Source organism: Buteo buteo, unplaced genomic scaffold (assembly GCF_964188355.1).
Source record: "Buteo buteo unplaced genomic scaffold, bButBut1.hap1.1 HAP1_SCAFFOLD_234, whole genome shotgun sequence".
In the NCBI taxonomy this organism is placed as follows: Eukaryota; Metazoa; Chordata; class Aves; order Accipitriformes; family Accipitridae; genus Buteo; species Buteo buteo.
The window spans coordinates 1-13,413 of record NW_027439398.1 but is presented as its reverse complement, the minus strand read 5'-3'; the positions used below and the strand labels follow the sequence as shown (position 1 = coordinate 13,413).

The following is a 13,413-nucleotide window of genomic DNA, read 5'->3' as shown; positions in this document are numbered from 1 at the left end:
AAAAGTTGTTTTCAGAAAGCTGAGCATACAGGTGAAGCTTAGTGTCATCTTAAGCAGCATTTATGTTTCTGTGCACAGACCATTACAACCATGGATGGGTGAAGCTTTAAAAATTGCTTTCTTCACAAGTCCATCACAATCTTTGGCTGACTGCGACACTACCCTTTAATTTCCCCATAATAAGAAGCAGAAAGAGCACACTGGAGGTTGTATGCTTCTAAGGGACATCTGAGCCGGTATGGAAGTTACTTGAGAAGTAAGCTAAGTAAGATGAACTTTAAAGTCAATAGCTACTACACCGCAGCTTGCACCTTAACTCATCTTGCAGCATCCTGTTCTTGTTTGCGGTGCCATAGCCTAAGCTTCTTTAGCTCTTTATTTAGTTTTCAGCACAATTTCCAAAGAAAAATCTATTATCGTCTAATCCAAGGCATATCACCTATATGCTAGTGAGCTAGCGCAGCAAAGAGAGTTCACGTTCAGCAAGTGACTTTTATCCAACAGCCAGTAGAGTGCTAGGTGTGCCAACTACATCGAACTCTGACTATCTCATTAAATCACACAAATGTACTTGTGATTTAGGCCAATACAGTTATTACCCTTGCTCGCTAGTCAATAAACGAGATGAGGTTTGGTTTGGGTTTAAAACTGGCTTTCTTCTCTGTCCAAAACACCTGTTCTGTGAACACCGTGCTTTGCTGAACGGGAGATCGCTGACCCTCTCCTGAACACATGACCTTTTTCAGTAGTACCAAATGATACAGATTGGCCGCTGGATTAAGTACGCTACCAAGAAACGATGATGCCAACAAATGGTACTAAGCAGAGGTATACACAAATGTTGTAACACAGGAAAGTAACCTCCGTGTTCAAGAGAACGCATGCATCACTGAAGCGGAGAGGATTGCCGGCAACTGCATTAAGCAGAGCAAATACCAACTGTTGATAGCAAAGCCACTCACTCACTGCCACTTCTGATTTCGCAGTGGAAGTGTTCTCGAGTTCTCCTGTAAGGCTCACCTTGATAAACGCTCAAGTTTCTGTCGATGACCAGTGTAGTAGCTCTGAATCAGAGGGTAATTGTAGAAAGGTCTACCCAAACGCGCATCATCATCTACAGGCAATAAAGTAAAAGCAAGTTAAAGAAGCAATATCACATGTTGAAACTAAAACGTTTGACTAAAAAGACAGAAGATCATACGAGCTAAGCATCAAGAAGCACAGGCAAGCCTCCCACTTTGAAAGAAGCCAATCCTCTTTCTGCCTTTGCTAACGGAGCGGTGAGACACAAGACTCAACTCCTTCTTCTCTCAAGTGCCATTTCAAGTTTACAATTGAGGTAGCATTCAGAACACGTACTGTAAGCAGAAGCTCACTACAGAAAGGACAATTCTCAAAGGGAATGGTTTCTTAAACATGTCATGTGAGCATTTGTGAGACAATGAAGGCTGACAATAGACTTTATAATCCACCCAAATAAAGAAGTATTGCCGAGGTGTATTTTTTCCTCAGGCAATGAATAAAAAGTTCCAAACACGCAGGTAATGCCTTTGCTGTAAAAACAAGCATTCCAGGATTTGTTGTGTAATAGTAATTTGTTTCAAATCCCAAGTCTTGCAAGCTGTGGACACAAGCAACTCCTTCAAGTCAGAGGCTTATTGCTCTTTCTAAGGAACATCCAGGAAAGAAACTGCTTGCATTATTCTACACTAGGTATTTGAAAAAAACAGTAAAATCTCCATTTCACCAGCACAACTTCAGCACTGACAAAACATTTACAAAAACATGGCTAAGCATGTGTTCATCAGAATCACTTACTGGATAGTCTCCCTGTTACAAATGTATTACAGTTCATGCTTACCTAAACCCTCTGGAAGGAGACTGGATCGACAGAACCAGATGACCACTCGTGCATACAAAGAAAGGAGGCCAGTTACCACCTGCTTGTTTGTCAAGTCTGTAAAACCTGAAAAAAAGGCACGAGATGATTCTTGTTATCCAATTCCTTTCATTTTTACAAACCCCCTTTCATCATCCCAAATAGAAAGTATAAAAGTAACGTGGTAGACATCGCGGTCTTTGCATTTCTCACTCTGTGGCACCTTCTTATTTGAAGAAAAAAAACACATTCACCACCAAACCAAAAAAGCAACCCCTACAAAGAACCAGATTCACTAAAGCTTCAAAGAAAAAAAACCTAAAGCCGGAACTATTACATACACTCACGAATAAGACATTTGTTTTTCACGTAGCGGGGGATTTTTACCGTAGCAAAGGGATAGTCTTCTTTTCCCCTCAATATGCCAAGGACAAGTGATAACATAAAAAGCTACAGAAACTCAAGTAACTTACTTCACAAGTTACTCATTTGTGCTTCCTTTGTATTTTCTAGCAATTTGCAATACAACATTCGCATGCAATTATAAATTGCTAGCTAAGAATTAAAAGGAATCATTTGCAGCGCTACCACATCCGGTTGCTGGAATCTCCACCCAGCTGCTTACACAGCTTCTCGCTGAATGTAGCCTCCCCTACCCACTTGCATGAACTCCACAACCAACTGTTTCCCTGAAATCAACGCGTATTAAGTGGTAGTCCCAACTTCTCAGATTTCAGCCCCTTCTCCCAGCTAAATTTGGCTGTCTTCCAATCATCAAAACCAACAGAAGCTCATCTTTCCACACTTACAACTCAAGCATAATTCCAAATCTTAGTAAAACATACCAAAGATTTCATATATACGATTACAAACCTTTTTCAGTAAGCTCTTGTGCTTCTGTTAGAAAACAGGTTAAGACCGTGCTCAGGTTGCTCCAAAGCAACTGGCAGTGCTGAAGAGACTGTAACGTCTGCGGGTCAACAAAGTTGCGAGAGCCATCAAACAGCGGAACACCTTTTCAAGAATAAATATTACATCATTAGCCTTCAGAGCAATTTCAGAGCTTCAAAGTACGCTTAAAGAACCCCGTGCAGTACCATATACCGCCACGTTCCTGAATAAGCTCAATTAGAAAGAACCATTTTGTGTTGGCAGAATGACTACACTAGTACTCACATATTTGGTCAAACTCATCTTTTGCATAGATCACTTTCTTCCGTGTCCACTCAAGAACAAACTGTAAATTAGCAGCAGAACTTGGCTGCGCTTTAAAAAAAGAAAACAAAAAAGAAATGAATCGACAATTGCAAACTAGAAAAATATATAACGTAAGAACAACGTAAGAAGTATTACCTTCAGATGCCCAATGTTTAATGCATCCAGTCAGAAGTTCTAAAGAACCTGTCTGGACGGCAGCTGACAATACCGCTTCTAACTGCTCCTCCTAAACGTAACCGACAAAATAAACTGAGAATCTTACATGCTTTCAATATCTGAACCAGTAACAGCAAGCGTTTGTTTCTAACTGTACACTCATTCAGACATCACACAGTCCACTAGTACACACGCAGCTAATTCCACATTCCTTTTCTTAACTCTAGCCACAGGCTGCACTGCTTGTTGGTCTGAGAAACACGTTAAACTTTCCCTCTAACATTTCAACTTACTGAAGGCTGATTCTAACCTTTATTTGCATGCCTCTGCAGTATAGTCTCAGTTTACCGAGTTCCAACTATTTCCGGTAACATCCTCTGCTAATACCCGTCACGCATTTTGCACGTAGAAGTTTGCCATCAGGAATGCGTGAAGGGGACAGAGCAAAGACAACGGTGCAACGCTTGCACGGAAACGGGGAAGCTAAGGGCAAGCAGCTTCCTAGACTCTGAAGACATGAAGCAGTTCAGACACCCAAAACTTTACCATTTTCTAAAATGACAGAAAAAGACGTGACACATTTAAATTCTAATAGGTTTAAATTGTAGGCTGCTCAAATACTGTATTATAATGCAGTGGTAATCCTTGAGAAGGATAATGCACAGCTATGCACAGACGTGCGATTATTAAGTAGCAGCTTATTTCAGCTGGTGGTGTGATTACTTCTTTCAGGTGAAATGACCCTTCACAAAATTTTACTTCTTTCTTTTTGTTTTTTTCTTTGTTTGTTTTTTTAATGTGTTTTTTTTTAAACACATTCAAAAGTAGCTTTCCCTTCTAGGCAAAATCATTACATTCAAAGCAATTTCTACACATTAGAATACACACATGATATGTCCATCTTTTTCTGAAAATGGGTTTCAGACAAGGAAACACACCAGATACTACTTACGGTGGCAAACAAAACTCCAAACCCAGCTTCTCGACCCTAATTCTGAAATTTGTCTTACTAACTTTCAAAAGAAATCCCTGCTCAAATGCATAACAAGTCTCTGAATGATATGGCCACAATTCAGCAAAGGTTATTAAAACACGTCTTGGTTGCCCAAGCTATTTCCAAACCGGAGCTGACATCAGAACATCCCATTTGAATGCAAGAGTCTACGCCAGGCTTGCAAAATAAGCAGTCTATGGGCTAGGGCAGCTTGCCAAGAAACTTCTTTTAGCTACCACACTGTGCAGAAGTGTTATTTGCCTTAACGCATTTCCACAAATCTGGTGAACAGTCCAGTAGACAGGAAGATGAGGGCAGCGAGAAGACCGCTCTCCCCTTCCTACTAATGGCTCCACTGTGTGACGACTAGCTAGCTAATCGTTTAGCTTAGATCCTGCCTGCGTGAAGAGGGGCTGTTCATCACAAAGGCTCCGTCTCTCATGAAACTCTTCAGATGAGAGAGAAAGGTTGGTGCACTGCAAGTGGAAAACCTGTGACGAGGCGGGGGGAGTCACTATGGTGGGACAAAGCAGAGAGAAGATAGTGGGTGTCAGGAGATAAAGGCGATTCAGGTGTTGCAGCAACAAGGGGGCAGTCTAAGCAGAGTAAATTGGGCTACGAGGCTACAGAGGTGAAGATCTGCTTTGAGAGGCTGCAGGAAAGCCTACTGATGAAGGGAAGATGAGGGGGAGCGGTGATGAAGTTGTCGGGCAGAGCTGACAAGAGTAATTGTTTACCACAGCCCAATTCCTTGGAAGCAAGCGATCACGTCTAGTGCAGCAAGCTGATGTTTGCAACAGCTCGCATCCGAGTGAGGCACCCCCATAGTCAGCTACTGCACTGAACATAATGCTTTGAGAAACCGATGGGGTGAAGGTTGTTGTGAGGGAAAGATGCTTTATGTTGCGCATGACCAGCACTGCCTGCACGCTTCCTTGTGCGTATCTGTGGCACGGAATTAAGAGATGGGTCTCTCAACGCAGATCTCTTAGTGCTGCCCCCACTCAAACTCGGTAGTTTGGATTGAAGAATACTATAACTTCTGCTAACTCAAGTCAACACCTGCATTTCAGTGCAACTTGCGAATAATAGGAAAATCAGATTATCATGTCTTGTAGCCTCTACAGCCCTCTCAGACGAGATGGATGTATTTCCCCCTTGATTCCCTGATACGCACTCACCTGACTCAAACTGGATGGCTGGACATCAACGCGTCTTGGAGACAGCAAGCCAGCTACAAGACACCTGTTGTAGCTATCGTGAATGGTTTCACTTATAGAAGGACCACATTTCTTTAAAAATTTCAAGGCCTGAAACATTAATCAAAAACTACGGATTAAGACAGCAGTATTATTCAGTCACTAAGGTTCTGAATAATCGCTAAGAGAAATAAAAAAAAATGTTCACTTAAATTGTTAGAAAGCTTGCATCAGTAAGCACTACTACGTAGAGTCTTAAAGACGGCAGCCAAACTAACCGCTACGGTTTATAAAAAATATCCTGTAAAACAAAAGGTCAGCCCTTGCAATGCTTAATTAAGTATTCTCTAGCTTCTCTGTCAATACACAGACCTTTTTTTACCCTGAACACTGACACAAAATGTATTCTATATAAGCTAAAGCTAGCACACAACTTTAAATCACGCTTTGGAAGACCCTTTCTGTGCTTGTTTGTGCAGAAGTTGATTTATGTTGGAAACACTTAGCGAGCTGAAATTTAATTCAGAATTATTTGTCACAAGCTGTGCAGTGGCTTGGAAGTTTTAATTTGGCCAAGTGCGGGAGAAAAAAAAAATAATCGTTTCTTCTCAAACAGTTAAGTAATATTTCATTTTCTCCATTCTGCCCTCCTTTTTCAAGTTAATCAGGCATCAAAACCCTAACTCAAGACTATGGAGGCAGTTCCACTGATGGGTAATGCAGAAGTAACAGCTTTCCCCAACTTCCACAACAGTTTTGTTCCTGCTCCTACAGCAACGTTGTATTCCGCTCTAGACATTCAATCCCTCAGCGTGCTTCAACAGGAGACAGTGGTAGTTCTACAGTCCCAAGAGTGGACCTAAAATGTTACCATTTGCATAAAACTGGCAGGACACCATTGCAATCATGCATGTGGATGGGCAGGATGGGCATAAAATGGTCTCCGACCCTGAAAGCAGTGCAATAGAAAACATAGGAAAGGTTCATCTCTTGCCATTCTCAATAAAGATACAGTAAAAGATCACCTCCTTCTGGAAGCCGGTGCAAGTCATACGAACAACTCCGGAGCTCAGCAAGCACGTACCATCTGCAGAGACAATGAACGTTTGACAGCCTTCCATACTCTCGCACTTAGCTTATGACCACTTTACGTTTTGTAAATAGCAGTATCTGGAAAGCTGTAACTGAGTACCCATTTTCTTCATCAGATCACTTCCAAACTTATTTTTTTGAAAAGAATTACTGCGTGTAGCAATTTTATCTCTAGTGCTATCAAGGTGCTCTGCTCTGAGCTTCAGTTCAACGTCATTTCATTTGATGACCATCACCCCTTCACAGGCTACATTACAAAAGCACCACAACCCAAAACTCAGCAGACTGTCAGATATGTGTCACAGTGTTAAACACCTTGTTAGTACAACGTAATCAAGGGTTGGGCTTGTGGGCGTTTGGGGCTTTTTGGTTTCAGATGGGGTTTGAGTGACAAACAATGAACAGGAGAACCAATAAATGGCATTTGACCTCACTTTAAGCTTATCACTATCAAAAGCAGTGAAATACCTACCAAAATTGTAGGAGCTTGGATGAAAAAACTGCTCAGGTGGTGGACGAGAAAGAGGAACTCCCTGACTTAGACTCCGCTCGTGTACCAGAATATCCAAAATGGGGTTTGGAGAAGTCATGCTTATTACAGTATCCAGTGACCACAACGCAAAATAGGGGCAATCATGAAGGAGTTCTTCTGGCCTGAAAGCAAGCAAGTGCATAAGCTAAACACCGACTTCCAAATGATTGATTTGTAGGGATATTGAAAACAACTTAATAAAAATATACCTTAGTGAATCTGGCATTTGAGCACGATACCAGCGATTAATGTCAAATACACCCAAGTAAGCAGATGGTTTTCCCTGACCACATGTATTCACTTGCCAGCTGAAGATTGATACACTGGTGTCAGGCGATATTACTGTAAAAGACAAGACATTGTTTCTTGTTTGTAGAAAATAACGCTATAGCTGATATGTTTAAAACACCACTTCCTATTTTGGCTTAATTCTGTTATATCACTCACAAAGCACAACACTCACTGAGAACAACAAAAAAAATTTACGGAATAGCAAACATCTCTGTGACAGGTTTCAGTCATACTGCCCCTTCTTCTGGTATCACTCAGCAGGCACTACTAATTTCCAGATCGGACTCAATTACAGGTTTTAAGAATAGCTCCTTTCCAGCACATTCAGAATGAACGAACACAATTATCACACAAAATAAATACAAAAAACCCAAACCCAACAAACGGGAAATTGGAACAAAGATTTTAACATAAAACATTCACAATGTTATACTCCAGTTCTCTCAATAAGTGGAATGGTTTGTCTTCTCTGGGGAGAACGCATTCTCCAGATGTAAGCAAAGGATGTGGTATATCATTTACCCTAGTAGAGTAAGGAAGAAGGCGACAGTTTGTTTGGCAAAAGGTTTCTCTGTTCTCTGCTGAATTCATCATTACGTTTAGGGATCCTCACACACTTTACTATGTTTCATTGTGAACATCTGTGCCGCTTCCGTTTTGTAGCTGCTGCAAGTGCCTTTGAAGATACCAATTATTTTCATAATTCAGAAGACAGCTTCTTTGCTAGCCTCAACCCACATCCAACAGCAGCTCATGTGTGCCTAGAACTTAACTCAAACAGATTCTGAATGAAAGCTAATTAGAAACCATCCGAGAAATTACAGGTATTTCTCCATGCCTCATGCTTCATAAAAAGGAGACAGAAAGGGGGTTTGTTGTTCTTATTTTGGTTTGGGGTTTTTTTTTCGGGTGTGGTGGAGTGGTGGTGTGTGTTTGTTTTTAACAAGCTTTTAGGAGGCACTCTCCTCAGAAACGTGACACAAGTGGAGAAAATCCAAAGGTGTTTTTGTTCGATTTTGACACACTGTTGATAGAGGATGGCATCACAAAAGAGATGCAAGTTGCCGCTTCAGGACTAAGTCAAAGATGATAAACAGAAGTAGCCTAGAAAGATCATGCAAGTGTCTTCTTTGCAAACATCATACATCAGTAAAGGCCAGTCAGAAGAGAGGGAAGGTGAATAATGCAGTCAAAACAAAGGGCCATGGAAGTTATCACTGCAGCAGGCTCAAAAATAGGGTCAGAACATAAGTGAATTTGTAAACCCAGAGAGGGACATTTAATTACTGCAAGATAATGAAAGACTTCGTAAGAGTTTTAACTGTGTATATGGACAAGGAAAGCTATTGCTTTAAGAACTTGCAGGTGTAGGAACCTATTAGATTTAGAGAGGAAGAAATGGACAGGCAGATCACAGAATCGTAGAGTTGCTTAGGTTGGAAAAGACCTTTATGTTCATTGAGCCCAACCCTAAAGCCAACTGCCAAGTCCACCACCAAACCACGTCCCTAAGCGCCACATCTCCCTGTCTTTTAAATACCTCCAGGGATGGCGACTCAACCCCGGGCAGCCTGTTCCAATGCTTTGTAACACAGTCAGTGAAGAAATTTTTCCTAATACCCAACCTGAACCTCCCCAGGCGCAACTTGAGGCCATTTCCTGTCGTCCTATCACTTGCTACCTGGGAGAAGAGACCAACACTACACCTCGCTACAGCCTCCTTTCAGGTACTTGGGGGGAGTGGTAAGGTCTCCCCTCAGCCTCCTTTTCTCCAGGCTAAACAACCCCAGTTCCCTCAGCCACCCCCGTAAGACTTGTTCTCCAGACCCTTCACCAGCTCTGTTGCCCTTCTTTGGATGCGCTCCAGCACCTCAATGTCTTTCTTGTAGCGAGGGGCCCAAAGCCAGGCAGCTTTCCAGCCACTCTTTCCCAAGCCTGTAGTGTTGCATGGGGTTCTTGTGACCCAAGAGCAGGACCTGGCATTTAGCCTTGATGAACTTCATACAGTTGGCCTTGGCCCATTGAGCCAGCCTGTCCAGATCCCTCCACAGAGCCTCTGTAGACCCTCAAGCAGATCAACACTCCCACCCAACTTGGTGTCATCTGCAAACTTACTGAGGGTGCACTCAATCCCCTCGTCCGGATCATTGACAGAGATATTAAACAGAACTGGCCCCAATACCGAGCCCTGGGGAACACCACTTGTGACCGGCCACCAGCTGGATGCAGATGCAGACATAGGTTGGAACAGGGAAAGAAAAATTCAGGTAACACTCCTAAGCAATGGGGAGCATCATCTTACTGTTCAAAGACGACAGCTGGAGGAATAGAACGACTGACAAGCTTCATGCAGGTGACCCCACCATACATCGCTATAGCATGTCAGCAAGCATAAAACACAACTTATTTTTTCCTTTAAAGAAGTCCCATATAACTTAAGCACCCATTTATTTTTTTTAAATAAGCCCAACAAGCTAGTCTGTAAAGGTATTCAAGACTCACAGACTGGGGTACAGAACAGCATTCATTGCTTAGATTCCAAAACTACTTATTTTAGAATAACCAAACAGGGACATTAGAACAAACCTGCATTAACGCTATCCTCTCCGTCGACACGTTTGGGAAGTTTTTCTACAGTCTGACAGCTAAGTAATTTAATATCTCTGGCCTGCCCGCTCAAGGGAAAGACTCCACCTGTGAGACCTAAGCTGTATCTTTCGACACAGTATTCCAGACCCTGGGGAAAAAATAAAAGGAGAGAGAAAAGGTCATTTTGAGATAAAAACATACATTATAGCTAAATGTGAAAGAATGTATATATGTATAATATAATATGCATATTGTACCGTATATTTCCCATGAGCTTATTTCTGATGGCAAATAGAAACTACATCTGACATGCAAGAGAATGAAGCGTCAAATAGTAACGGGCTTTGCACATTTTCAGAATTTAGCATTTCCCTCGCTAAAATTTGCTCTGCAGTATGCACAGTTCATTCTACTTTATCAAGTAACTTTGGAAATAACAGACATGTGCAGAGTAGACAGGAAAATCTAAACCATCTCTTTGAAAAACTAGCGCGAAGCGTAAGCAAAGAATCCCATTTTTATTACAGAAGGAATAATCACCAAACACAGTTTATAATAAAAGATGTCCTGAACAGGTCCACCGTGCCAAAAGACCCTTTTGTCAGATAAAGTACTACAACTCCATCAACCTCTTAGAGATGAATTTTAACCGCTAGAAATTTCAACTTTTATTCATCTGTGAAGAGCCAGTCCCCCCCCAAAGTTAGGGCTGAGGGGAAGGGAAAAAAGATATCAAACAATTCCTGCCGAAGACAACTTCTGAAGCAAAACAGCGTATTTTAAATTCTCCACTGGGGCAAGCAAATCTAAGTTAAGGAACTCCACTGCGTGGAAGATGTTAAATAATGACTTTATTGACCCGTAAAATCTGAAGACAGTTTTCAAATGAGATGCACTCGTCAGACTCTGATGTGGACGTGGGGGCTGCATACTCTATCCACCTGCAAGCATCATGCAGGACAAATGTCAAGGTGCGCTCCATGACCATGGCCGGATGCACTAGATTTCAAGCTTTCTTTCAAGCTTCTGTGAACTCTCTTCAACGAACAAGGGTCAACAGTAGATTCCTCCTCCTTTCCTCCAATTTGGCCTGGCAATTGGGAACAACTCTTAAATTTTCTGCCACGGAAGACGGACAAGAAACTTGACTCAGCCAGTCACGCAGGCAGACAGTCATGTAGTACTGACCAATCTGTGGCTACAGGGAAGTATTCCGACACTCCAAGTGTCCTCTGTAGAACACAGATCCTGTACTAATGCTTCTTCTGGGTTTGTTTCCGGGGGGTGGGAGTTGTTGGGGGGTTTTTTTGGCAGGAGGTGTTAGCAAGTCTTGGTATGAAGCTACATGTGTAAGTGGCTCATCTGGAAGCTAGCTGAAGAACCTGACTTTTCCCCCCAGAGGTCCAGCTGTTTTGTTCTCTCTTCAACTACCTTGTGAGATTGGTTCCTGTTTCAACCTTGCACAACGCTCATCACAGGAACGCAGGAACAGCAGGGGAGTAAAATATCTCAAAGGCAGAGACTGGTGCCTGACACCTCTTAGAAGCCTGTGAATGTATTACTGGTTGCACTGTCTGTAGAGGGTTAAAAGTCTCACACTAGCGACACCACAGCTTTCTCAGGTCACAAACGCAAACCACATTATTTAATCACTTTGTGTGCTTTTTTTTAAAACCGGAAATTTTAGCAGACCCATTTTTCAAAGCTGCTGAAACATTTCAACCCTCTGAGGTGAAATCTGACACTCGTCACACCTTTTTCAGGAAAAGAAGATGACCAAGGCAAAGCATTGCCAAATAGTAAAAGGTCCCCCATTTTAACATTAAAGCGTTGAGACAGAACAAAGTAGCCACGCGAGGAATGGATATCGACGACTGGGTTTTCTTCCAAAGCAGCACACAGTACAAGGTCTTTGCCACTGCTAAGACTGTAGCTACAAATAACTTTTAAAAGAGGATAAAGCAAAGCAGAATTTCAAAAGTGAAACTGGAGAACGATTAAAGCATCTTTCTCCTGTCGACCTGCCAAAGTGCTTAGAGCACTACAAGAGATGCAGCAGCATAAAACATGCCCAAGAAGACTCAGCAAAAGATTGGGGTTTCAGTCACCTCTGAATTTTGATGGTAAAAATCACCCCTGACAACTTCACTGATACTCACATAGACAAAATCACTATTTTCATCTTTTCACATACGTGCACGCCTTACCTCATACATGACTTGTCCTGGGGCCAAGCGTTTTCTGTCACCAAATGCTAACTGCAACAGATGTAAACTCACGACGTCACCTTCACTGAAAAAGGTAGAAATTAGGACATTTGATTACAAAGCTGCTTTAGAGGCCTTGTTATCATTTTATTAGATCTAGACTGATGTTTTCTTGCTGAAAAGAAAAACACCACTTCCCAAACCATCAGATAACTGGTCACGTGCAAAGGAGGACATTTGGACACTAACAGCTTCAGGGGCAAATGCTAACCATACAATTTGAAAGCTTTAATATGTTGTACGGACTACAAATTGTTGCTTTAAAGTCAAACTTAAAAAGACTGCCACACTGTGAACGGCTGAGCTGATTAAATAGCTTGCTGATGCTGAAAGAGAGAGATCTTTCTCCCCTTCCCTTCCCTTCCCACCAAAGTTCCAGCCCCTCTCTTGCATACACACGCTGCACCCTTCCACATACTGATTCGGGTCATTAGCCCAGCAGGAAACCATTGACTTTGCTGCTCAACAGGGATCGGTCTCTGCCAGGTGAGCTGGCCTGGCTCACAAAGGCTCCAAAGACCGCGCAAGTTGGCACAAGGTAATCCGCAATACTGTCACCTCCCTCCTTTAGGGGCAGCCGGCTGTCATATTGGCACGTTTAGCGCTCGAGATCTGCAGCCCCAACTACTTTGAATGGTATTTTCATACCATGGTGCAAGTACCAAACAAATCGTGAAGCAGTCCTCAAGAAACAAAGGAAATCGTGTAAGAATGCAAGCACAAAGATACAGCCACTGTTGCTTTGCCTTCTTTCAGAAGGTAGGCACTAGTAGGTCCCTCTTCACATCTGTTAAATCCTGTAAAAATTGCAGTGTAAGCTTAACACCTTCCACACCTGAGAGAATCTCCTGCACAGCTACATAAACAAAACAAATATACATGTATCAACGGTATGTGAACAAAGATACAAAAAAATTTAAATGCATTCAGTGGCTTATAGTAACTTTTTATTCACCTTTCTTGTGTAGACTGAACAGCCCACAAGTAGCAACAATTGCGAGGATCATTCTCAGGCTCCTGAAAAGTAACAGCATAGACAGGAATCCTTCCTCCTTCAAGCTGAGAGTGGTGCCTACATGGTTGGGAAAAAAAAAAAAAAAAAAAAGAAAGAAAAAATGAAAAAAAAAAAAGGAAAAGGGGAAAAGAGAGAAAAATAAAAACCTGTGAGCCTACAATGAGCCCTAACTGTTTGTAGA

The 13,413-nt window shown here is 42.1% G+C and overlaps 1 protein-coding gene across 1 annotated transcript in view; it reads right to left on the bottom strand.

Moving 5' to 3' along the window:
- Positions 1 to 13,338, bottom strand: part of LOC142028275 (protein ELYS-like) — a gene marked incomplete at its 5' end in the record, with an annotated part of 37,184 nt that extends 23,846 nt beyond the window's left edge. Inside the window, 12 exons of the mRNA XM_075022233.1 lie at positions 1,021 to 1,114; positions 1,862 to 1,966; positions 2,753 to 2,893; positions 3,056 to 3,145; positions 3,233 to 3,323; positions 5,429 to 5,557; positions 6,472 to 6,533; positions 7,011 to 7,192; positions 7,280 to 7,412; positions 9,948 to 10,098; positions 12,158 to 12,242; positions 13,173 to 13,338. Of these exons, the coding sequence (XP_074878334.1) occupies positions 1,021 to 1,114; positions 1,862 to 1,966; positions 2,753 to 2,893; positions 3,056 to 3,145; positions 3,233 to 3,323; positions 5,429 to 5,557; positions 6,472 to 6,533; positions 7,011 to 7,192; positions 7,280 to 7,412; positions 9,948 to 10,098; positions 12,158 to 12,242; positions 13,173 to 13,338 (1,429 nt within the window). The remainder of the gene's footprint in view (positions 1 to 1,020; positions 1,115 to 1,861; positions 1,967 to 2,752; positions 2,894 to 3,055; positions 3,146 to 3,232; positions 3,324 to 5,428; positions 5,558 to 6,471; positions 6,534 to 7,010; positions 7,193 to 7,279; positions 7,413 to 9,947; positions 10,099 to 12,157; positions 12,243 to 13,172) is intronic.
- Positions 13,339 to 13,413: the final 75 nt, after the last annotated feature.